This window comes from Branchiostoma lanceolatum, chromosome 8 (genome assembly GCF_035083965.1).
Source record: "Branchiostoma lanceolatum isolate klBraLanc5 chromosome 8, klBraLanc5.hap2, whole genome shotgun sequence".
Classification (NCBI taxonomy): Eukaryota; Metazoa; Chordata; class Leptocardii; order Amphioxiformes; family Branchiostomatidae; genus Branchiostoma; species Branchiostoma lanceolatum.
The window spans coordinates 14910154-14937595 of NC_089729.1; the positions used below are offsets into that span (position 1 = coordinate 14910154).

A 27442-nucleotide genomic window follows, 5' to 3' on the forward strand; every position below is an offset into this window, starting at 1 on the left:
ATCCACGATAAAAACAACTTACATGGTACCTTACTATGGAACATTATGTGTAATTTAACAGTGAAAATACCAAGCTGAAATATAGGTACCCTTCATACTGGTTTATAATGTTATCGTTTGCATACATGGGTAAATTCAATAGGCTTTAAGATATGTTAGCATACACTCCAAAAATAGTTACTCAAGAACTGGATAAAATTTTATCCAGTTGCTTGAGTAACTATTTTTGGCGTATCTTACTATCTGGATGTCTAACCTTCATCAACGTTAGCATATACCTTACGCGCTATGAAGAAAGATTAAACAATTTGAATGTTTCTTGCTTGTAACAATTACATGGTAAACGCTTTCTTCGATTTATAGCTGTATCTTAAGTGCCATCTATGGGCGCGGTATCCACAATTACTGCTATATTATATGATGCATACAGTCAAAACTGTTCATAGTGGCAACGCAATGGAGTACTTTAACAAAAAAGTACAAGTGACAACGAAATAGTAGCCAGGTTTTCCCAATGGAGAGGTAAATACTTGTAAATGTTTGATTGTATTGTTGCTTTTACCTATACCATACTATGCTACATGTAAGGTGATACAATATGCTTTGCAATCAATTATAAAAGGTAGTCTTAAAGCTACACGTAAATTGAAGGTGCAAAATACTTATATTTAGAGATTTTGTATTCAATACCTATTTAGTCTTTCTTCATTGCTGTTGTTTGTATTTTTAAGCGATAGTCATTTTTCTCGTCTATTTCCTTTTAATAAAGAAACACCGCTTTTTTAACAGCACTTTCTGCATGTATTGTTTGTTCTTCATGATATGGTTGCAGCCTGTGACTTGTTTTATTCACTACAAAAAGTCTAGTTAATTCACTCTTCAAAGTGTCAGTGAAATCTTTAACGTAAAAACTTGGTATTTTCTTAATATCTCTATGTAAACTGTAAACAAATTATTTACGGTGTGCTCTATGTTGGGACAAAATACAACGAATCACAGAAAGTACTCCAAACCACACTAGTTTCCTATGATTGATAGAAAGATTAGGACATTTCATTTCATTGCCATTTTGATATCATGCTGAATGTTGTCACAATCAATAGTGTTTAAGCAACAAATTGGTGGTGGGTTGGGTCGATAATTTTCTTTTTAAGATCTCGCTCAATGCAAGGCCGTATGCGTATGGAGTCCGATTCTTTAAGCATTTAACTAATTGATTAGTTTAAAGGGAATGTGGCTGAGGTGAGAGATAGCAGTGTATGCTTGTTTTGAAGGTTAACTTTGTAGATTATAGTCGGGGGGGGGGGGGGGGGTAGTGGGCTGGCAGGGAGTTACATAGTTTTGCTGTTCGTGGAAAAAACTGTTACTGTAGAATGACTTTGAGGCTGGTGGTTGTACAGTATAGTGGTGTAAGAAACGACTTGTTTTAGAGCAAGCAAACAAAGAAAGACCACCGCGACATCTAGGCAGCTCGTGTTTAAATGTTTGGCTAGGTACTCACTTACGTGTACTCAACCTTTGACCCGGAACAAACGGAATGGTTACTTCAAACAAGTGAAACATCTTGTCTCGAGCGCCTAGTGGTGGTAGGAAACAGGTGTAACAAAAATGGCGGTGTTACAGCAGGTACTTGCTGTGCTGTGTACAGCACTGATGTGGTCTGGAGGAGCGTTGGGTCAAGGTAAGAGTACCACAGTATCTGGCTTGTAGCCATTCTCAATAGGCAGCTAAGTGTAGAAGAAGAGCAGTCCGTGGTATTCCATGTTTGTTAAAGATTACGTTGTTTGTACTGTATTTTTGATAGCCGTCAAAGATAGCCTCGTACAACATTTGCAAGGAAGATTTTGTGGAAAATACACCTCTTCAATGACGATACATGTAGTGCTCACCCACTCGCTAGAATTCAGTCGAACCACTGTAAAAATTGAACTGGTCACTAGATGTTTAGTTAAGGTGCACACACAATTGTAATGCGGCTGTTAATAATTAACAGAGTAGAGTTATAGTGCAGACAAAAATGGTACGATTTTCTTTAAAGTTATGAGAATTATTTTTAAAGCAATTAGCGATCTTTTTATAGTGTCTTGCATGGTTGAAGTAACAAGGTTTCTTCGCGCAAAAATTCTACTTACAATGTCTTAATGGTTTGAACAAATGTTACATCACTTATTATCTTCAGGGACTTTCCATTACATAATACAACTACACAACGCTAGTGTACTACTAAAACAGTACAAAAATAGTGCCGCGTTTTGTTAATGCTTTATAAGAGTGAAAACGATGGTAGCTATAAATGATGTCAGTTTAGTTAAAGTACCGATAATTTGATACTTCTATGAATGGGATCGTTTGTTGTTTTGTTGTTGCATGTGATTGTTCGCGTGTTTTATCTAGTTGCACCACTTACCCAGAGGATTATATTGGCTACAGATGATAAATCGTGGTATCTTACATTAATGTATCTATAAATGTCGCTTTTTTCAGGCTCGTTCCGCGAACCGTCCATCGTTCGTCCTCCCGGACTTGACCGTGTGGGACTGAACGTTGTTGTCGGTGTGGCGATCGTCACTGTGGGCTATATACTGATCGTGTCAGGGGGATACTTGTTCAGCTCTTGGCGAGCCAAAAATAGGTAGCAAGATAAACCCCTGTGTCTTCATAAAGACATGTCTTTCTCTAGTTATTTTTGGCAAAGCCTCAAGGGCAGAGCCTTCTTGAGTGCGTTTGTCTTTTAAAGTTATCCCGGGGTTCAGTAATAAACACAAACATATGCAACATACCTCAAACATTCCATACTATCTTCTTCATTGATTGATTAATTGGTTGGTTTATACGTTGAATATTTTTTCTTTTCATACAGTTATTGATTTATTCATTTATTAACAATGAACGTGATCCCAAACTATTTTAAGTACATAACCATAAAAATGCACAACCGTTAGACCGTAAGACTACACTCATCTATGCATCTTAGTAATTATATCTGGTAAACTGTATGGTTCTTCCACATGCACAGGAGAAATAAAAGTAGCACAGAAGAAGAAGAAGTGGCTACATGACGCCGTTGAGATCATCCTCTCTGATCTGAAGAAAGAGAATCATGGCAGACGACGATCAAAACGAGTTTCCGATGCAGCTTATATATTACATCACTCCATGTGCAGTCGAAGCTTTGCTTTACTAAGTGCTATATTGTACAGTCATGTTGTACATTATGTTTAGGTTTGATATCTCCGCAAAGGGTGTCATCATAATGTTTTTATTGGCATTATAGATTCGTTTCTGAACGGAATAGCAATGTATTTTACATACTTTGGTGTGTATGATATATCTGGACAACATAAGAAAGATTTTACGCTCACATTAGCATTTTCAACAAAATAAACAGACAGCAGAATTAAACAACTTTCTGTATGTAAGTATCGTCTGAAATCCCGAATCAGTTAGGTTTTGGCCCTAGCGGCTTTCTTTCAAACTACAGCTACAACTATAGATAACAACATGGATACAAATACACATTGTCAAAAAGAGTTGTGAATCAAAAAAAGGCTATGTTTTTGAAATAGTGTTTTGTGGATCTAAAGCTCTTTAATTTTAATAAAAGTTTGAAAAATCTTCACCGCGTTCCACTGTCATCTAGTAATACTAGTAGTCTTTTTTTCATTATTCATTATTTATATCTTTATCCATATCAATTCATTGGACATCTACATTCATATATATAGTCTAGCAGTTTGATACAAATGCCATTTATCTGACTATAAAGCTACCTTTGTCTATATTTATTTGGCGAAAATGCCAATTTTCAGATATATCCCCCCCCCCCAAAAAAAACCCCACACATTTAAAAAAACTCTAAACACCCCCACGAACGTTTGAAATGGAACAATCCTAAATCAAAGATGACATATTAAGTAGGCTAGGATGACAAAACGCCCCTCGCATTGTTTAATTACCAGGTAACCACAGAGAACACTTGTCAGCTCTTGATAACAATTTAACTTAAAACAAATATCGACCTATACGCCCCGTGTTACATGGAGAAACACTCTTTTCACCTCTAGAAGTATTATGTTTATTTCTATGGACAACGTCAATAAAGATACTAGTTTAGTCAGTTAATGTATAAAAGTTCGTAAACGAAACGAGTCGTTTATTGCAAACGGGTACACAAACAGACGAAACTGTATTTGTCGCAAATATTCATGTTGTCTTTACTACCTCATTCTTTATGTAAAAATGACGTCACTTATGTGCTCTGCTCATTTGCTCATGACTAATATGGCCAAAGTCCTCCTCATAGCCTCCGTGTTCAGGTTTCCAAAAGGGGTGCATAGCAGACAACCTCCATATATTGTAACGGTTTTACCTTTCTTATATTTTCGCCCCTTATATATCCACCATTCTACAGCGATAGTCTTGTAAAAGAGAGAAGTCGAGTTGGGAATATATTGATATACGTCGTTTTACGCAACGTCGTTTGCTTCCTTAGTAACGCCTATAAATCTAGACTATTTCTTAGGGACGCACCTGCAAAACAGACGTCACCAGTGGTGAAGAAAATCAGACAGTGAGCAGTTGAGAGAAGAAATTTAAAGCCGAGATACAACCTGATTCTATCAAGTTTGATTCTGTAGAGAAAAGATTATCATCTCTGTCACGATGTTTTCTGCACAAAAAGTGAACAGCAGGCGGCTCCTGGTGATACTTGTGTTTGTGATGATGTGGACACTTTCATCACAACAAGGTAAGAAAACATACGTCAGAAAATTTGAGTACTAGTGGGAGGTCTTGCTGAATGTATACAAATACAATACTTTTCACTACGTTAACCAGGGTGCTAGATTTTAGTCAGAGTTCAAATAAGACTCTATAGATGGAGTCATGTTTTACTGGCTATTTGACATGTTTATTTTTTATTGACAGTGTTTAAGCCTTTACCTTCTAGTGAGTTTTAAAGGAATATAACCTGCTCTGATTCAAAGTTAAAGACAGTTTTAAGACTTAAGAAATATCTTATAAGTTATCTGTGCCTCGCCAATGCGTATTTTCATCTGGTCACTGCTTTGATACGCAATGTGAGAGTGACAATTTGATCGACACAAAATCGACCCAAGTCAAAATAATATCTATTCTATTCGGGTTGATGTGATTATATTCTGAATAGATGTGTCAAAATCCGATATACTCTGTCAAATCTTGCTTTAAAATTGCGTACTTTCTCATTGAATTGTTTTTACGTCTCATTGTCAAATGAGTCATGAGTGCTCAACAAAACCAAGGTGGCTAAAATGACAAAACGAAGCGATTGTGTGTGTGGGGGGGGGGGAGTTGTTGGCTGTATTCAGCAAAGATATAAAACCAATCACAAATCAAATTGTCGGTTCTCTTTCACAGAAGTCAACCAGAATCAAGGCCTTCTCGGACTGAAGAGGACGGAGTTCAACGTCGTTGTCGGCTCGGCGGCTCTCATCGGTATAATCCTCCTAGCGGTCATCGCTGTGGTCTGCAGGGGCGTATACGTCAAGAACAAAAATGGCGGCGATCGGTAAGGGGGAGGGGGGCAACATATCTCTAAGGAGTATACTTGGTTCTATGTATTGTGAAACTTTTCTGGTTGAGACAATAAGTACGTTTGTAAATCTGTTTACTATGAGTGACTAGGAAATTTGATAAATGATACGAAAAATATGTTAAAACTTAGAATAGAATTAAATATTAAGGAAGAACGTAAGTTACAATGGGACCGCATCTGTTAGCTCCTACTTGTTGTGCGTAACAGAACCAGTAACAGTTGACAGGTGACAGTCATCGAAACGTCGGTTTGAATAAAAGACTTGGTTGTATACAAAACTTTGTAATCCAGTGACTTACCGAACCAATGAAATTGTTCACAAACGTAAGCTCTAGTTCAGAGAGCTATAACTAAACCAAGCAACTTGCTTAACAATGAGAAAGTAACAATGATATAGAGAAGTCATCACGTTGTATTATTAGTGGCTGGCTCAGAATCGCGCTTGTAGACTTTACGATTGTCTGTGTATTTTTGATGACTTCGGTGCATGTTTTTGTTTACTGTGTCCACAATGACTGTTTACTCCATTCTCACCATTCTGTACTTTTCCATCGTTCTAGGGAGGTATCCACACATCTTTGAGAGGGACGAAGACAATCCACGATCTCAAGACGCACAAACCTTGGGGAACCTCGAGGATGTTGAAATCTTGAAGGAAGAGGAAAAATGTATTGTCCTAAAGTTCACACTGCAAGCCTTAAGATGGTATCAAATTTGTAGCTTTCAAAAAAAATTGGATAACCAAAAATTAAAAACATTTGAAATATAGGAAAGCACTGAGTTGCTAAAAATTGAATAAAAGTCCTGAATAACATAATCATTCATAATGATACCTGTATTTTTAAAACTCTATTAATCAGTATGTCAGTTTTATTAGCCTATATATTTCAATTGCTAGGCTAGCGTCTCGGAGCTGATTACATGTACCTAGTGCGTTTGTTATACACTGCAAGCATAGCACCCCCAGTGTTACCCTGTATTCTTACTTACTAATAGTATTATGTATAAACATAGCCTATATGCAAACATGTTACCAGAATGTTATGTTGTTTGAATACACATTTGACATGTTTCGTAACCAATGAATCACATTAGCAAGTTACGAACAAATGTTAGTTAATGGTAATTATGCACTATAGCGTAGGTTGTAGTTGCTGTAATTAGCGTATCATATATATGGTTTGGGCATCTAGAATATTTATCAAAAAAAGTTTAGGTATTGACCTTGAGAATTGCAGAGGCATATTTGTGTAAAAAGGGTCTTTTGTAGGGATTAAACCATATAATATACATGCTGCCGTATATATTGGTAATAAGTGCGATCAATCTTTTTTGAATAAATCATCATATGCATGACATCATTAAATGCTTGCTAATATTCACTCACATTGCAGCATTGGAAAAACACTGGATTGTAGAAGCGTCCCCTAGCGGAACTAATAGTCACCGATATCATTACAACTTCAATGGTTTGCTTGTTGGTTTGGAGTGTAATAAAAAAGTAGGCAATCACAAATCATTCGATGTAGGACTTAAAAAACAAAATTTTAACGTTACAAGTAAGCCAAACGCATCGATGCCTTTCATAATGTGATTAAATACAATTCAATTTTGCACCACTTTCGTTGTGACGTGTTATTTGTTCATCTTGTCACATGCACCCAGCTACCTCGCACACAAACATTGTTGAGATGTGGACCGCATGACAATGTGAAGAAGCATAATCACTCATTGAAAAACAACAGACTATAACAAACATTCACAATTTTCAAAATAAGCAACTATCAATTCTAATTCGAAGGATTTGTCTATGATATATATAAGGCTCCAATAAATAGAATAGCCCATTAGTTACTAGACCCTGTACGTTGTTGTCGATCTGATGCAAGTCAACTGTTAAGGAAAGTCAATTCGGTAATATATTAAAGGACATTTTACGTCATTTCCAAGACACACCCAAAGTTTGGTGCAGTCACCCCGGCAAAGTAGTGTCTTAGGGCGTGTAGTGTTTGCAAAGTTAAAAACAAACAAGAGAATGGCTACAAACGATGATATGTACAGTGCGTTGCGGTGTTATGACAAAATTGTCTATTTTTGTAGTATTGACTCGAAATAGAAGGATCACGGCAAACTGTGTACATGCGTTTTCAGGGCAAAAAGGAGTGAATCAAAACTTCTTACTTGAGGCAGAAACAGAAGAAAACAAAGCTCACATCATACATTCATGAGTAACCTTGCTTCGGCAAACAGTGACTCAAAGCACTCAAAATATCTAGTCAACTTAACATGTCAATGACACATACACAATTATACAAGACAGAATCAATTCCCCAGCTTGCATTGCCTTTTCCTTTCAACAAGATCATACATTTCTGAAATGCCTTTTTTTGCAAAGATGGACCCAAAAAACTCAACATAGCTATTCAAATATATCAAACATAATAGCACATACACATTTTTAAAAGAAAGACTGTGTGGATCAAAATACTGATATTTCACATCCTGCATAGTCATACAGTCAATAAGCTACGCTGTGTGTAGAAGGTAGCAAGCGTTATCAGGCTCTTCGTTACCGGGCTACGAGATAATGTCTGTGTTTGTTCTTAGCCATATCCGCCGTGTGTTAAGGTGGGGTTTTGGGGTGGGGTGACTTAGGCTTGCTCAGAGGGCTAAAGGTCTTCAACTGAATGAATGGTAACCTCGAATCGAGGACATCTATCTGGAGGTTTGTTTTGTTGAGAGGATAGTCATAAAATAGCCACGAAATCAAGTCATTAACATCTTTCATTTTCGACCCTCACAACACACAAAAAAGTCATAGTCTTTATAGAACAGTATAGCCTATTCACAAAGAGGTACATTGGAGGCAAGAAACCCGTAGTTACTGAAATATCTCACGTTTGAGTCAACACAGAGAAGCCTAGAAAGCGAGACTTTAGTGGCGTGATCCTACAAAGTAAACAGGAGGGGCTGGTTTACGAGTATGTGTAGTTGCCTTCCGATAAAGTCATCATTAAGTAGATATTACCAAGACGTGGATGTGTTTCTGAAGTTCTGCTTTGGATATTATTTGGAAAGTAAAACAAGTGTCAGTTTAGAGGTTTATGAGGATGTACCGGATTATTTTCTCGAGGAATGTGAACTATGTGATTTTGGGATTGGCGTTTGCCCATCTGTGGACATTATCTGTGCAGCAAGGTAAGGTCAACTATTTTACAATAGATAGATCAATTGATGCGTATGTGAAAAAACATACTCTGTGTAAGTAAGGAACACATCGCAACGCTTTAAAGATTTTCTGAGGCAACAAAATATTTCAGACGTTAGTAAAGTTATAATATGAAGTTTGTTCAGAGTTTTTAAGCTATTGCAATGGGTTGACTGTCTCCCGGTTGATGAACAATACCTTTCCGAGCAATACTTGTACACACCTGTAAATTGTACTAATTGATGAAGAATTAAGAAATTACAAGCGATGTATTGTCATCATTAGATGCAGGGTTAGTCATATAGTTAAGTTATAGGTCGCCCATATATACACTACACGATTCTATCAGATACGATAGAGTTCAGCATAGTTACCGGTGTCACTTCTCTCACGGAATTGTTTGTAAACAGTGACGGTAATTACATTTTGGTTGACTGCAGTCTTGACTTTTTAACTTAAGACTGAACCATGAAGATTTCTAATGATGTTCATATGTTCCGTTGTGTCTGGTTAACGGAATCACGAGATATGAATAAAAGAAGTAAACATAACACCTTAGAAAATTAACCAAATTATTTTACCAAAAAAGTGGGATCCTGTTAATCTTCCGATGTGCCTAGAATACTGTTTGTAATACATTCTATGTACATTGTATCACGTTTCGGGTTAAGATGATTATTACAATCCAACGACATTGTCTCGCCCGTTGCGTTCCCGCCTTTTTGGTGCTACAACGTCACATGTAATGAATGTTTGCCTAAGACGTATTGCTTGTAACTTATTACAGGGGACTGTGACTTCGAAGCGGATGTCTGCGGTTACCAACAGGACAACGCAGATGACTTTGACTGGACACGTCAGGACGGTGCAACGGCGACAGCAGACACTGGGCCTTCATCTGACCACACCACTGGCAGAGGTAACAGAAGGCTTGTCTAGTCTTTATTTTGTCATACAAGTAATAAAGAAATGTATCGGAGAACAGCAGGGCTTCTTTAGCCGAGGCCGCACTACTTAAGACAACGCAGTGTGGAGGCCAGTGTGATTACATGGATGTGTTTGTTTTGATAATATAGAGATCAAAATGTTTCTTTTGATGACCGAATGATATCATTGATTCATTATTTTTTCCAATGTTTCTAAAAAGAATATTTGACTCTCCAAAGGGAGCAATAATATATATAGATTCATATATTATACCACAATTGGTATTGAATATCAAGGTCATCAATTAGCAATCTTACTCATAACATATGTCTACACTTAGTGTTGTGTATAATATGTATTTTGATGTACATCAATTGATCGATATCAGATTTAGCATACTTGAGTTTACCTATTCTTAAATGGGTTGATATTAGATACTAGGTAAACTCTGTTATATACGCTATCGGTTTGACGTGTTTTGCATTTTGTACATTCATGCTGCATCTAGACAATGAGAGTTGCTAGAAAAGTTAAAAAAATGTTTTCAGCAGCTGGAAAATGTTTCATTCCTTATTTTTCATGTTTTTTCATGAAGTCAAAGTCCATACCTTAATGTAGTATACCAGCTTGTCATATGATAATTGTCATAATCTATTTTAGGATACTACATGTACATTGAGACATCGTCCCAGGTACAAGACGACGTCGCACGTCTGATCAGCCCCAGCATTTCTAACAACATGAAATGTCTGGAGTTCTGGTACCACATGTACGGCAGTAGCACAGAGGAACTCAGAGTCTACCTAAGGCTGACAGGAAGCTCATTACCGGACGTTCTGACATGGTCTAAAACCGGGGACAAAGGTGACGTCTGGCTACGGGCTAGAGTTCATCTTGATGAAGGTAGCGACTTCAACGTAAGTACATGACTATTGTGCATGCATACCCCCCCGCCCCTCAATTGATCAGAATATGAAAACAAATGTCTTGTTATATATTTCAAAACAAGAACCTATCCATTGTAATAAGGATGTATTTGAGTCGAAATATATTATGTTACACATCATGTGGTATTGTTTGCAATTAACCGCAGTGACAATAAGCTCATCTCTCTATTTTGGACTAGGTCATCTTTGAAGGTGTGCGAGGAAGCAGTTTCCGGGGTGACATCGTCATAGATGACGTCAGTTTCAGAACAACACCATGTGGAGGTATCTTTAAACTGTTGTCATATTTATATATGTTTGGGGTGGGAATTAGAATTATTCTTGTTGACAAATTCTGCTAGTCTGTCAATGAATAATAAACGTTATGTAGAGTCATTTTGGCTCATTGGACAATCATTAATAAATAGATAAAAATTAAAGACCATTATGATAATAGCCTGCTAGATTCCTTTTCTTATCAAGTCCTTTTTGGCGACGCTGGAGGCAATGTAGATTACTAAATGTTTGTCGTTTTGTATTTCAGGAGACTGTGATTTCGACACGGATGTGTGCGGTTACCAACAGGACAACACGGATGACTTTGACTGGACACGTCAACAGCGTACAACACAGACGTCAGACACCGGGCCTTCAGCGGACCACACCCCTGGCTCACTTATAGGTAAGGAACATCTTCCATTTTTTACAGGTAAATCATATCGTTCATTCTTTACATTTCTGTAAAGTGCTTGGCACCACGTAGATAGATAATGATAATCTAGTTAGGAGGAGGAACATATTGCTCAGCCCAGAACCCAACGGCACTGAGTTCGAATCCCCTTACGCCTTAATTTCCTCGCTCCACCCAGGTGTAGAAATTGGTATGCTGTTCTCCATACGTGGCACTGTTGGCATAAGTTATGAAAAACTTGAGTGCAGTACCACGCCTTCCATGTCTGTCCAAAAAGTAAAACATAGTGCTGTTTTTTTCCCACTGCTATTGTTTGTAGACGCTGATTGCATATGTGCATACAATTGTTTATAGGTTCCTACATGTACATTGAGGCTTCGAATAGACAACCAGGAGACGTCGCACGCCTGATGGGTCCCAGCCTGTCCAACGACGCCAAATGTCTGGAGTTCTGGTACCACATGTACGGCGACCACACAGAGGAACTCAGAGTCTACCAAAGCTCAACAGGCAGCTCACAACTGGGCACTCCGAAATGGTCTCTAGCAGGAGACCAGGGTGACGCCTGGCACAACGCTACTGTGGGTCTTGTGGCAGGCAGCAACTTCTATGTACGTACATGCTCTTAACAACTTGACATTGAAATCAGATAACATGCATGTCATCGATGATTGAGAGAGTTGCTTGTTTTATTATTGAACATGGTATGAATTATGTATATCTGCAATGGGTACTGATCGTGGTAGCACCCGTCTTACATATAAGTCTGCATTGTGGAATACCTCTGATAGTTTCCTTATAAAACGAATAAAGCAAAGGGAACAACAAGAGCAATTCTTTGCAATATTTCCATACAAAGTAATGATTAATCGTGAATTTCTCCACCAGGTTGTGTTTGAAGGTGTGCGAGGGTCTAGCTTTGAGGGTGACATCGCCATAGATGATGTCAGTATAAGAACAACATCTTGCGGTGGTGAGTTTCTTTTTTTTCTTTCGGTTTTCAGTATCGTTTAAAATGGTGCCGATGTTAGTATGACTTCTGTGTGCATGTGAAAGCGAAAAAATGAAGTAAGCATTGTGTGTATGTAAAGAGAAATTATCAAGTTCTATCAATATAATTATGCATTGCAAAGCCTTATGGCTACTTTTTTAAGTGTTAACACAATATTAAAGATTTACATGATACAAAATGAATGGATACAATATTCCTTATTTACTCTAATCATTTGCTTCTATTTCATGACAGGGGCAACTGTGGCACCTACACCAACTGTAGATACAACTGCAGCTACAGCAGGCAAAAGCACTACATATCCTGTGACAGCTGTAGCTGAAACAACAGCACCCCTGCAGGTGACGACACCTGCACCATCTACACAACGTGCGGCTACAGAGATGGCGCCCACAACACCGGAAGCCTCAACTCCAGCCGCTACAACAACAGAGGCTGTTCCGTCTGAAAGTATTAAACCACAAAATACTACTTGATTTGATTCTACAAGACAAGTAACATGATTTGTTAATCGTTTGATGTTGTATACAATAATATAATACATGTACTAGTACTATATGCAGGCTTCTTTTACGCAGTTTTGTACGTTTCCTTAAACACAGATATTACAATACGTTTTTTTTATACGATTTTGCTTGTATTTCAGGAGACTGTGATTTCCACACGGATGTGTGCGGTTACCAACAGGACAGCACAGATGACTTCGACTGGATACGTCAGTACGGTACTAGCCCGACTAGGAACACTGGACCATCATCGGACCACACTACTGGAAACGGTAAGTGATTGATGTTAATCAATTTTATAGCACGTAGACATTGTAAATCTGACCTTTATTACAAGAACAAGCACACATCTTCGCCTGCCTATACATGATTATATACATATACAGAGGGTAGTAGTTCCGGTAGAACGATGCTAGGGTGTTGGGGCGCCCTCCTATTAAAAGATCCCAAATTTCAAGACAAATCCATTTGCATTGGTCCAAAGTGACATAGATCAACGTTGAAATCGGTCATCTAAGGGATTATACATAGATTTGCAGACTCCGATCGGGATCTCGGGATCTTTAATTCTTCCATGATGTTTATATGTATATACATAACTCAAATATGCAAATGTTTTTTTTAATACATATATAAATATATATATAAATATATATATATATATATATATATATATATATATATATATATATATATATATATATATATATATATATATATATAATATATATATATATATATATATATATATATATATATATATATATATATATATATATATATATATATATATATATATATATATATATATATATATATATATATATATATATATATATATATATATATATATATATATATATATATATATATATATATATATATATATATATATATATTTATAGATTTTTACATATATTTATATATATTTATATATGTATCAAAAAAACATTTGCATATATGAGTTATGTATATACATATAAACGTGTAAGTATATATATATGCTATCACTATAAGCATTTGTTTTACTACAGAGTTGCGTGTAGTAACGTCCATGATTCATGGAGTGAAATGGTGAATATTAACTCTTCATTCGAAGTTCACTCATCATAACAATTGTATTTTGATCCAAGGATATTACATATACATCGAGGCGTCCAGTCCACAAGAGCAAGGAGACGTCGCCCGTCTGATGACTCCGACCCTGCCTACCAACACCAGATGTCTGGAGTTCTGGTACCACATGTACGGCAGTAACATAGATCAACTCAACATTTACCAAAGACCCACAGGCAACACTCAGCTGGGAACCCCAATATGGTCTCTAGCAGGGGACCAAGGCAACGTCTGGGACCAGGCTAGGCTTGATCTTGCGGCTGATACCAACTTCAAAGTATGTATAGTACATCTAATCAATGATGTGAATATCAAAGCATATATAAAGCTCATGTTTGGAATATCAAACCTATCAGGAAAACAATGGTACGATTGCTAGTTTTAATGCGTTGCTTGTCTTCAAAAGATAAGCTGACGTTGAGTTGATCTAACCTCTCTGCACTAGATCGTGTTTGAGGGCGTCAGGGGATCTGGCATCTATGGTGACATCGCAGTAGATGACGTCAGTTTCAGATCAACGCCATGCGGTGACGGTATGTACTTTCGTAGGCTAGAACCAACAGGTCGTTATTGTATGTGAAGTTTGTAATGACATGAATTAGTGACACTATCTGTTAATTTGGGGCGCACAGATTTACTATCATGTTGGGAAATTATAATCATAATTACATTGGATATTTCATTTTCATATCTATTTCTTACAATTAATTGTAGACCTCTGCCGGTGAACTGTGTTATGTCATTTGTAGAATTCAATATACATGTGCCATTTTTTGACCATATTATCATCATGTTCTGTTATTGCTTTTTCTCCACGTATTTTAGCAACGACGTTGCAAATCATGTTTGCCTTGAAACTGTTTGATCACATTTTAGGAAGCTGTAATTTCGACATCGATGCTACTTTGTGCGGCTATCAGCAGGACAACACAGATGACTTTGACTGGACGCGTCAACAGGGCTCTACAACGACTGATGATACCGGGCCTTCATCGGACCACACTACTGGCTCTGGTAAGGAAATGCCTTTCAATCCTTTTTTTGTTATAACTTATAAGGCTAAGACCATGTTGATTTGACCATATGGATGGCATCCGCGCGCTCACCATTTTTCGTCAGTTTCTCCCCCAAAAAAGAAATGTTTTTGGCCATACCGTAAATCGTATACGCGTACAAAGTAGTTGCCAAATGAGGAAACTGATGCCGTTAATAATTGTTTTTTTTCTTTACGGCATAAATGTCCTCATTGTGGATACTGATGCTGTAGAATGCGAAAGTCAATTCCAATGTCAAAGAAGAAGAAGTGTAAGAACAAAAATGAAGAATCTATTATCTGGTATACCATCCTCTGTGTGTTAAGTTTTGTTTATCCTTCTCGACTACGTAGACACCATAATGAACTTTTTTTGCCAATTTTATTTTTATTCGCACGCTTACATCAGTTTTGGGGTGCCCAGAGGATGTCATGTAATGACATCAACATGGCTTAAGTATACCCTGCAAGACCATGAATCAGCATCCTTAGATTTTAAAACATATAGGTTTACAGGAACGGAGAAAAATATGCCTCAAGATTTCATGTTTATAAACAGAAAACTAGGATACAAAAGGGTAAGAGCTATGTGAGATATTTTCATCAAGAACCACGTGCAATGCGTTGCAGCTGTACAATGTATCATGAACCCAGTATCATACTCCTATTTTAGAACAGCAGAACCCTGGGGAGTACTATAGTGACTCTGGTGTGAAGAGTCAGAAAGAGTGGATTTCAAAGTTTGTTATGATCCCATCATTGTTGTGTCTAGTCTGTGTTGTGTCTAGAACTGAGTATCGCGGCTTGAACCTAAGGAGGGGGGGTAATGCATTGCCAGTAGAGTACAGGGAGTTGTTGCCTTTACATACAATCTAACCCCATTACCTTGATCCATTCCAGGGTACTACATGTATATTGAAGTGTCCAACAAGCCTACAGGAGCCGCCGCACGACTGATCAGTCCCAGTCTGTCTAGCAACGTCAAATGTCTGGAGTTCTGGTACCACATGTACGGTGATCATACAGAGGAGCTAAACGTCTACCAAAGATTCACAGGCAGTGCCGAACTGGGTACTCCGATATGGTCTCTAGCAGAGGACCAGGGTGACGTCTGGCAACAGGCTACAGTAAACCTTGCAGCAGACAGAAAATTCTATGTGAGTACATGCCTTTGTACATAATCTAAACCAACTAAGAAACATTCCGTTGAATAAGAATATCATCACACTGTTTTTTGTTTGATGGTTTGCTGTGATTTAACCCTGCATTGCACAGGTTGTTTGTCAATGTTATTTACTTATATCTGCTTCTCTACTAGATCGTGTTTGAAGGAAAGAGAGGAACCAGTTACCGAGGTGACATCGCCATAGATGACGTCATTTATAGAACAACATCTTGTGATGGTAAGTGTTTTACCTTGATTCTTATAACTCAGTCGTGTTGTCTCCATTTTAAATGGTTATCGAATGAATGAATGAATGAATGAATTATTTTGTTTGCACAACAATTGCAACGGTGACGATGTATGGCAATGTACAGATAACATAATCTTTGGTGTGTAGCTAGTATCAGGTCTTTGGTCTGAGCTACTTTCCTGTCAAATAACTTGCATTGTTCTCTGTTGCATGTCAGCGACCACTGTGGCGACAACAACTACAACAACGACGGCATCAACAACATCTCTAAGTCCAACAACAGAAATGCTAACTACAAATACTTTAACGACGACAGTATCAACAACATCTCCAAGTACAACGGCAGACATGGTAACTACAACGACCGCTACAACTACGACCCCTCTACTGACAACAACACCAGAGCCATCTACAGAAGGTACAACAACTACATTGGAACCTCCAACTACCTACATGACAACGACAACATCTGTTACAACACAGGAGACAACACAAGACACCACCACGGCAGCTGCTACAACGTCTGAGAATACGTCAACAACAACGACTACAGATGCTACCGCTGTTAGCACACAACAAGTGTTAACGACAAAAGAACCGACAACAATCCCTGTTGTAACAACTGACGAAACAACATTAGAACTTACTACAACATCCGAGACAACGTCTATTGTGCCCTCAACAATCACCACAACTCAACAGACCTCATCTCCTGGTGTGAAGCCCACTACAACATTGACAGAAACGACAGAAGCTTGGTCCACACATCTTCCAACAACATTGACAGAAACGACAGAGGCTTGGTCTACGGATTTTCTAACAACAACGGACGACACCACCACGCCAATGAAAAGCACTTCATCTGTAGCCACTACAGTCACTACTGACGAGGAAACAACAATCGATTTAACAACTGCACTGTCAACTGTCACCTCATCACCATCTTCAACAACAGTTCCCAAGACAACAGTTCCCAAGACAACAGTCCCGAAAGTCTTTACAACGCCAACTTACGAACATTCATCAACAAGTACACACGAGGGTGAAGAGACGACATCAACATCTTCGTTGCCCACAACAAAACAGCCCCAAATTTACACAACCAAGCCGAGTACAGGCAAGCCTGGCGTGTTGTCAACTTCAACCCGATCTACATTAAAACCTGGGGTAACAAAACCGTCAACAACAACAACAGGAAAGGCACCGCCATGCGGAAAAGACTGCACGACAGTACCGGGCTCGAAGGTGACGGGTAAATCAGAGACACAGGGCGGCGGTTCAACAGGAATCATCATCGGAGCAGCAGCTGGCGGTGCTGTCGTTGTTCTACTGATAGTTGTCGTCATCATCGTTGTCGTGAAGTGTAGAAGAAAGTGAGTAGAGAATACCTTATATCAGGTTTGATTCCATAACGTAGTTGCAAAATTTACAATTATGTATGTAATGAAAACTTTGTATGAGTCATTATAACAGGGACAGTACATAACCTTATGCTCACAGTTGTCCTTGATTCACAAGGTGTCTATTTCTTTGAAATGAGACTGACAGCTACAACAAACAGATGTGAACGAGGTATGAATCAGATATAACGTTTTAACGTTCTGTTTTCATCTTTCAGCGGTAATAGGCAAAAGAATCCGGAATGGGTAGTATCCAACCCAATGTACGATGTGGCCATGGGGAACATGAAAAATGGAAAGTAAGTACAAGCAACAGTCCTGTCAAGTTCACCCTTTTTTAAATGAATATTCCTGTACCATGCAGCAAGCAGTAATGTCAAGAAATTAAGACAATCATCTGTGTATTCTGTAGCTTGTAGTTTCTAGCCCTGCTCATAAATGAAAGGCAGAATTCTAAATGTTTAATTTTCATTTCTTTCAGTGCCTCTGGCCATGGTGGGGATGTCGAGGGAATGGATAACAGCCTTATTAGCAACAACAATAAAAATGGGTAAGTTCAAATCAATATTTACTTAGGAATTGTAAAAGGGACCTGCAGTGAACAGTAGGATTGCATGTTATTCCCTGTGACACAATATAAAAATTGTTAATCGGTATATACCGGGGTAACATAGATGGCACGTTTGTCAAAAAGATGGAATTAAGTTTTATGATTCTACCTTGAAAATTTAGGTCTTATCAATCAAACAGCACTAATTTCATAAATCATACCATGTACTGTAATAATCACCATCATCGTCAGAATGATTTATTGATAATTCCATCTATTAGCATTCAAACCAAAGGCTACATCTTTATCATTCGCATTGATGTTACAGAATCTGAATAAAGATTCATATCAATCTTACTGCGTAGTTGAGGTCCCTTTTTTAACTAGAATGTTGTTGCATTTATTTTGCAGAGGAAAGACGGACGACGATATATACACCTTCAAGTAAGAATACTGACATTTACATGTACCTACAATTTATACATCAGTAGCAATGTACTATAGTCATACAGATGTCCTGATATCTAAAACAAAGGGACTTAATTCGCATATGCAGAGAATCATTTATATGTATCTGTGTGTGTGTGTGTGTGTGTGTGTTTGTTGATCAACAAGGATGGATTGTATTCATATTTTGTGTGATGGTAAGTTGTCACACAAACTTGAGATGATTAGGTTTTGGGTCCCCTGACGGCTTTCCTTAGTACTACAAGGGAACGTCCGGTTTTGATATCTCGTGTTCTTGACAAGCTATAGTCACGATCTTTTGGACGGTAGATAGACCATGCTCTACATTCTCTTGACTGCGTTTCGTAAGACTTCTAATATCTGTAACTTCCAGTGTTATCATGCCTCTTTTATGCTCATGAATAAATGCATCATAGTGAGAAAAAGTTATCTAACTAATGTTGTAAAATGTTGTGTCTTTCTTTCACTGCAGCATGGACACAAGCAACGTATAGATTTAAACAAATGGAGCAAGTCTTCTCAAGATATATCCAACCCTCTCAAGATCGGGTGAAGAAGACAGAGCACGCGTCATCTTGACAATCATAACACATAGATCTTACATTCAGCTTGGAAATTAAAAGAAGTCAGGCTGTCTAGTCCTGTACCAATATCAGATTTACATGATGTAATTCTAGTTCAAGGACGTTAAAGAATGCTTAACAATGTGTCTTCATGCTTGTACATAACATTTTTATACTGTTTTATGCTGCAATTTAGCTGGTTTGCGTTGTACTGTGCATTGTATATGATATTGCAAAAATCACTATTAAAGACACAGACACTAGACCATGCTTTTTTGGCGACGCCTCAGGGGCGAGCCAAATTGTTACTATATTGTGTGCAGATTGCAAGAATTCTAGGAATTGTACAGGAATGTGAAAGTCCATGGGACGATAACTCAATAATGCCTGGATGTATTGTCTTCATATTTTGTAGGTGGGTAGGTCTGTGGGAGACCTTGTTATGATTGGATTTTGGGCCCCCTGGCGACTTTCTATGGTACTGCAGGGGAACTTTAACTTTTAAATCTCGTCTTCTGAACATGCTATAGTCATGATTTTTAAGTGTTGGATAGCTCTTTGTTAGGAAAATATGTCCTGTAGATTTGGACCCCCTGGCGGCTTTTTTTGGAACTGCAGGAGCTGATTTTGACTCAAACTTTGAAAGAGAATTGCGCAAGAAGGGGATGACGGATCATCATCATTTTTGGTGTGTAGATAGCTTAAGTAATGATTAACATAATCATATGCCAATTATGCAAATCAATATCTAATTTGCATAATTAATGAGGACAGTTAATAAATCAGCTGAATTCTATTATAGGACTCTCAAACACATGACATATGTAACTGAGAAAGAGATAAATATTGATAGATATCAATTATGCAAATTGATACTTAATTTACATAATTAATGACAAAATACTATAAATCCATAGTGGTAAATGATGGGGATTTCATTTTTGCACCATTTGGAAATTAAGTAAATGTGGCCACTATTAGACACAAATTTTGCATAGAGGGCCTCATTTACATAATTCATGAGGAAATGGTACGATATCTTTTTTTGTGAAAACAAGATTTTCATACATTGGACAACTTGTGTTATTTTGGTAGAGAAGGTGATCGACTGATATGATTTATTCGAGGTCCTTATTTGCATGTGGGCTAAAAACGAAAACGTTTACAGAGACCACCGTCGCCATGGCAACATCTTTTTATGTTGCCAATCTTGTTATGTCTATATCTACGCATGGCATGATCTAAAAACTTTCTTATGTACATACTTATATTCCGTTTCAATACATTGGAGCTTTTAGGTTAACGCGAACGTCGAAGCTATGCTACTCAGGTTTGACAAATAGCTGTATATAGAACTGTTGCAATGTATGAGTGCGTTTGAGTTTTATTAAACATGTTTCAATAGTTTGTACATTTGACTCATTGATCTGTTATGACTTATAACAATGCCCAAGAGATGACTCACACGCTGGTTAAGTGGAAGTTAATGATCAATCTTACACGAGTTAATTGTTTGCTTCAACCAGATGAGTAAGGTCATCTAAAGGTAGCCAGTGTATATATGTAATATCGGGGAGGGTTATGTTTGCATTTTGTCAAATATTATCCAATCTGGTAAACAAACTTACGTCTTCAAACAACCGCCCAGATAAGACCTTATAAGCCACAAGGCAAACAGCATACATAACACTGTCACAAGGGAAATTTAAAAGGGAACACGATGTTCACCGTACCGATATCTGCCATTGGTCGGTTTTTCTTTCTTTATTAAAAATTGCAACAAGACAATACATATTGGAGCGCCAGGCAGCCAAGCTGAGGTTTGCAATGTTTTGATGTGACAATGCAATTATACTACTTGATTAAATCAGGACCTTCAAGGCATTGCAGTGCACATCTCAGACACCCTTCGTGTAGAAATAGTGTCACAATTTTTCATACAGATACTTGGCTGCAGTTTCTTGCATTAGATCATATTTTATAATCCATCAAAATTTTATTAAGTTGAAATCAACATGGCAGCCAAATACAAAATGTAGAATTGATTTATATTGGAATATGTTGATGTCTAAAGAGTATCCAAACGCATATAGTTACTTTGGTCAAAGAGAAATGAAGACAACATAGCTTGCCATTCACTCTATCAGAAAATTATGACAGAAATTTTTTTTTTTTAAACCTGGCCCATATGTTGCAAATCGCGGGTCAAAGTTCCTCCCAAAATTAGACGCCGGCGGTCCTAGAGGGCCTTCAAAGGAGGCTACAGTAATGTCCCCATGTACAAGAGAGTAGGCCATATGAGTGTCTTTATTACCAGGCTACAAGATAAGGTCTATCTTTCCATTGTATGTAGTCTTTGAGGGGTCAACGTATCTTACACAGAGGTCTAAAGGTCTCCACTTAATGACTTATGATCTCCAATTGACAACGATTGGTCGGCTCTTATTGTCCTCAAACACGTCACAGGATCTGATCAACAAAATCCCTTGTTAATCTCCTGATAACACGCAATAGACATCAAGATAAGAACATCATTGCAAATATTAGAGCGCTTCTCGGACGGAAATTACAATTTCTCTTATTCAATAAATTGTTTTAATTATATCCACACATAACAAAAAAAAAAAAAACAACAAAGGCTTATGTAGCGTAATCATCATATTGTAAACAAGGATCATTATAACGGTGTCACGGACGTTTCAACCTTTGACCTGAACACCATACATCATTTAGTTGAGACTTGACAGCTGACGTTGCAACAAATGATTAGGATGTGCAGGCTCAAACTTTTGATGAATGTGGACTGTGTGTTCGTAGGATTGGCTTTCGCCTGTCTTTGGACCGTGTCTATACAACAAGGTAAGGTTGACCTTTGTTATCATCTAAAATCGAATACTAGGCAGTTTATTGTTGTTCGGTCAACTGTTGCTTCCCTCCTGTCCCTTTGTTGACCAAAATACGTTTTATTGTGAATTTTTAAGAGTCGACAACATGCACTTAACAGTACGCTTAACTGACAGAGTATATAAAGAACATCTCCATAGCTGGCAGTCCATAGCATGGTTTGCCTCAGAGCCGTCGTTGTTTGTTTGTGCCTTTATTTACTCTATAAATTGCTCCATTCGATCATATTAGGGTTAGGGTATGTAGGCTATTTACGAATGTACATGGCTGTAATAAAGCAGAGTCTATATCATAATCTAGCTGTACATTCTGCTCAGTAATGACATACATAGACACTAAAGCAGCATATCATGCATTAGATAATCATTCAGGATCAGAATATCAAATACTTGTGTACAAGATAGTTTCTTATATTCTGTGTTTGATGACTGTAATAACATTTGTGTTGAAGATTGAAATTACACCTGCATAACAATAATCAACCGATATGATGTGTAACTTGTCAGACGCACAAAAAGGCAAACATGACACATGTAACCTTTGATCAAAGTTGTCACATAATTTGGCCAAACGGACAATCATACGGGTCAACTGTTGATGTCTCAATGTGCTAGGGTACTCGAAATGTACAGTGCTTTATCATTAAGTCGTTTTTATGTCATGAAAATCAGTGCAAATCAACAATATTTACTTTTCCGTTTCTTTTAAACGTTTTATGTACATCGTGACATTAAAGGTTTGCATGTTTGTCCTAGCCATTTCTTGAAGATACATGATTTTATATTTCAGGAGACTGTGATTTCGACACGGATGTGTGCGGTTACCAACAGGACAACACAGATGACTTTGACTGGAGACGTCAGCAGAGTTCAACAGGATCTTCAGGCACTGGGCCTTCGTCAGACCACACCACTGGCTCTGGTACAAAAGAAAGCCACCCTTTAAATTTCGAACACATTTAAACAGCAATCACAACATATATCTTTGTACTTGCTAACAAGAAAATAACAAGGTGGCAAGGAATATCTAGATTAAAGGAAAGCTACACAAAAAATTGAAAATCCTTTTATGCTATGCTTAATATATTCCAAAGTCAAATTCTTAATGTAAGTTGTTTCACATGAGTCCGTCATAGTTCTGGGATTTTCCACAGTTTGCAACTTATGCCGTGCTGACGCCTTCTCACCTGATAATTGAATTATATGACGTCAGTGTTTCAAATTTTTCACCTGATGATTGAATTTTAGAACACTGACGTTATGTAATACAATCATCAGGTGAAAAAAAATGAAACACTGACGTCATGTAATTCAATTATCAGGTGAGAAGGCGTCAGTAAGGCATAAGTTGCAAACTGTGGAAAATCCCAGAATTATGACGGACTTATGTGAAACAACTTGAAGTAAGAAATTTGACTTTGGAATATATCAAGCATAGCGTAGAAGGATTTTCAATTTTTTGTGTAGCTTTCCTTTAACTCATTCAGTGCAAACGACTACCATAGACATTACGTCAATGGATATGCATATTGATTCGTACCTTATAATGAAGTCGTAAATTAAGCAGAATGAGGCGTTTCGTTTGACTTATATTATACTTTTATTAACTTTAACATTAAATATAAACTCGTGTAAAGTATTTCATAATATGCATGATAAATTGAACCAGTTTAAAAGGTAAAAAAAAATGTTACAATCCCCCTTCCTCCAGATCAGTATTAACCTGAGCAATGACAATACAGTTCAGTATTAGTTTCATTTGTATAAATCTAACATTTCAACAAATCGCATTGTGTTTATTTCAAGGATACTACATGTACATTGAAGCTTCGAACCGGCAACCAGGAGACGTCGCACGACTGATAAGCCCCAGTCTGTCGTCTAACGTCAAATGTCTGGAGTTCTGGTACCACATGTACGGCGATCACATAGAGGAACTCAGAGTCTACCAAAGGCTCTCGGGTAGCGCCCAGCTGGGCACACCGGTTTGGTCTCAAACAGGGGAGCAGGGGAATTTGTGGCAACAGGCTACAGTAGATCTATCGGCAAGCAGCAACTTGTATGTAAGTAAACTTATAACTACGCACGCACCTTACTACTAACCTCTGCAAATTAATAACTACGCATACACGAACGTAAAGCAAAATTAGAAGTTAGGCAAAGGTTTCTTCCTCCTTTTTTCAGACGCAATTTTCTTTTCATTTGCCGACGTTTAGGCAATTTAGCAGCAAGTATGCAGCGTTATCGTAGCATATCGTAGATTTTGTAGGTTAATTGTGAACAAATAAAACTACTTTCAAATAACCTGATTAACCGTGATTTAAGGGCCTAGGGCTTCGTTTAAATCGTTATGGATTGATTCCGGTTATAAAATACTGACTAGTTATTACAATAATCGCATTTGCTTGATTGAAAGCTCGCAATGTCGCCACCAGATTGTGTTTGAAGGCGTACGCGGAACCAGTTACAGAGGGGATATCGCAATAGACGACATTAGTCTGAGCACAACATCATGTGGTGGTGGTGGTGGTAAGTGCTTCCGTCGATCGCCAATTCTTTGTATTGTATTTAGTCCTCTCCATTCCACTCCCACATTATTACATTCAACCATAATACTAGTAGTAGATTTGAATATGAAGAAGGGTTATATTGGGTACACACAGGAGAATGATATAAAATCAACATGTTAATAAGTTATATATATATGCATCATTTGCAAACTGAGGTGGAAAAATGTTTTTGTGTGTATTTTAGTTTGTCGAATGAAACAGTTAATTTCTCTAGGAGCAGAATAAATGGATATGTAAAGTTTAAAAAAATGTTTGTTAGTGAGACGTGATGTTGACAGGAACAATAGTGCCCAGTGTACACCAATTTCAAGTAGTTTCAAGCAAAATCTGACAATCATTTCTGGTGTTTTCAGTGAGTTGAAACCACAATCTTAAGTACATCCTGCATGCACAATAATGAGTAATGTGACAACAATAATGTATAAAGACGACCACGTTCGCCTGATTTTACTAAAATATAGATTTAACAGTTATCACCTGTTAGTTGATGTAGGAGGAGGGGACTGCAGTTTCGACACGACTTTGTGCAGCTACCAACAGGACGACACGGATGACTTTGACTGGACACGGGAGAATGGCAACACAGGAACTCCAGACACTGGGCCTTCATCGGACCACACCACAGGTTCTGGTATGAAAATATCATGCATTCTTCAATATCAGATGCATCAAATTTCAGATCTAGAAAGATATTCATATAAATGGTATCGAAATTATACCATGTTGAACAAATACTGAAATGTAAGACTAATGTATGGACAATACGCAGTCGAGCGGGGACATCAGCACACATTACAACACCCTTAATAAGTACCTTCCTCAGCAAATACAGAAAAGTTAATGTTTTAGCGTGAATTATGTCTGGGAACATTTCTAGTGGCTGACATAATTTGCAGTAGAGGATATTAGCTAGTTGCAACAGTTGTCATTGAGAACTTCTGTTAGGAACTTAATATGTGTTTTTACATCTTTTAAATTGTTAACACTATTGATGCTAAAGTTGACATTTTGGAGTGCCCTTTATAGTATTTAGGAAAAGGTCGTATATAAGCGCGGGCTTGTAACCAATGATGGCACTTCAGCCTTGAAACTGTCCTATACATATCGACACCGGAAACAAGATGGAGGCCGGAATATATTAGAATCCCAAGATGGCGGCGCCCGTCAATGCGGGTGAGTTTGAAACAGATTTCGCTACCGTGTACCTGTTTTATCATTACTTCAATCCAGGATACTACATGTACATTGAGACGTCCAGTCCCCGGCAGCCAGGAGACGTCGCCCGCCTGATAAGCCCGGCCCTGTCTTACAACACCAGATGTCTCGAGTTCTGGTACCACATGTACGGCAGTCATGCAGAAGAACTCAACGTCTACATAAAACCAACAACCAGCTCTCAGATTGGCACTGCGATATGGTCTCTAACAGGGGACCAAGGTGACGTTTGGCAACAAGCTAGAGTGGAACTTGCTGCAGGCAGCAACTTCTGTGTAGGTACAATGTATATGAATGAGGGTGTCTATATTGATGATATTTGCAGCTTTTTTCTGAATGTCAGAATGCCAGCACGTATGTACACGCAGATTGCATTGAAGGGTATATTAGGATTGCGCTTGGCTATGATATTGATTTGATTTCTATCTTAATGGTGTTCGTCGTCTTGACCTTGGTAATTTATCTAGATCGTGTTCGAAGGCGTGCGAGGAAACAGCTACCGGGGTGACGTTGCAATAGATGATGTTAGCTTCAGAACTACATCATGTGGTGGTATGTATACGTTCTTTCCTTACTGTTAACAACTGTCTTAGTCATGGGGGTATTTCAAATGAGCTATGAGTCCTTTTCTGAGGAACGGGCTGGCGATTGCACTTGCCACTGTTTTACTGTCCGTTTAGCGCCTAAACAGATGTTTAAAAAAGCAACTGTTTAATCGATGTTTTTGTTTTGTAGCCATATGGCTGAATGTCATAGAAATTTATTATTTTCTTACAGGTTTTACATCTTTTTGTTACACATATCCTGTGCACTGAGTTGCCTGGTATAGCTAAAGCTAATAGTTGAACATTTACCAATTACATTGTTTAACTGTTAACATCTTATTGTAAGATCATCGGTCATCTTGGGAACATAATCAGAAAAACAAAATCATGAATGGTAGAGTGGCTTCATAGATCAAAAATATGGTATCAGATCAAAAGTAACCTCTGAATAATTTCATTCATATGTGTTGTGCTTTTCTAGATGCTCCTATTGTACCGGATACGTGCGGCAACCCCACTGATCTTACGACAGACACGGCCATGTTTACCAGCCCGAATTACGGCATCTCTAACTACCCGGATGACAGCTCCTGCAGCTGGAGGATCATCAGCCCCAGTGGAAGCAGAATCCTTCTATCTTTCTCATCTTTCAGACTGGAGATCGTCAACTCCGCCTGCCTGTACGATTACGTTCATATCTTTGATGGAGGCAGTGAATCAAGACCATCGTGAGTACTATAAGTTTGTGACTGAATAGAAAATCTAACGTGTTTATTTTTTTCATGCTTGATGTTACCTCACGATTTATGTTATGCTTTG

The 27442-nt window shown here is 37.9% G+C and overlaps 2 protein-coding genes and 2 long non-coding RNA genes across 4 annotated transcripts in view; all 4 read left to right on the forward strand.

The window, feature by feature from the left end:
• The first annotated feature begins 1340 nt into the window (after window positions 1–1340).
• LOC136440312 (uncharacterized) lies at window positions 1341–2633 on the forward strand. Its single transcript, XR_010756649.1, has 2 exons — window positions 1341–1681; window positions 2485–2633. It is a non-coding gene; the product is annotated as an uncharacterized lncRNA (long non-coding RNA).
• A 7745-nt stretch (window positions 2634–10378) lies between these two features.
• The window catches only part of LOC136440683 (MAM and LDL-receptor class A domain-containing protein 1-like), a gene marked incomplete at its 3' end in the record, with an annotated part of 34516 nt that continues 17452 nt past the window's right edge, over window positions 10379–27442 (forward strand). The window contains exons 1-12 of the mRNA XM_066436783.1: window positions 10379–10627; window positions 10837–10921; window positions 11181–11318; window positions 11682–11938; window positions 12216–12300; window positions 12574–12789; window positions 23084–23215; window positions 24100–24278; window positions 24729–24822; window positions 25348–25494; window positions 26094–26300; window positions 27105–27351. Of these exons, the coding sequence (XP_066292880.1) occupies window positions 10379–10627; window positions 10837–10921; window positions 11181–11318; window positions 11682–11938; window positions 12216–12300; window positions 12574–12789; window positions 23084–23215; window positions 24100–24278; window positions 24729–24822; window positions 25348–25494; window positions 26094–26300; window positions 27105–27351 (2036 nt within the window). The remainder of the gene's footprint in view (window positions 10628–10836; window positions 10922–11180; window positions 11319–11681; window positions 11939–12215; window positions 12301–12573; window positions 12790–23083; window positions 23216–24099; window positions 24279–24728; window positions 24823–25347; window positions 25495–26093; window positions 26301–27104; window positions 27352–27442) is intronic.
• Window positions 13984–15802, forward strand: LOC136440435 (MAM domain-containing glycosylphosphatidylinositol anchor protein 2-like). The gene is made up of 4 exons (XM_066436481.1): window positions 13984–14238; window positions 14407–14494; window positions 14838–14975; window positions 15783–15802. Exons 1-4 carry the CDS (start codon window positions 14038–14040, stop codon window positions 15800–15802), a joined length of 447 nt encoding a protein of 148 aa, XP_066292578.1. The 5' UTR covers window positions 13984–14037.
• On the forward strand, window positions 18028–19503 carry LOC136439502 (uncharacterized). Its single transcript, XR_010756543.1, has 4 exons — window positions 18028–18108; window positions 18291–18359; window positions 18771–18803; window positions 19300–19503. It is a non-coding gene; the product is annotated as an uncharacterized lncRNA (long non-coding RNA).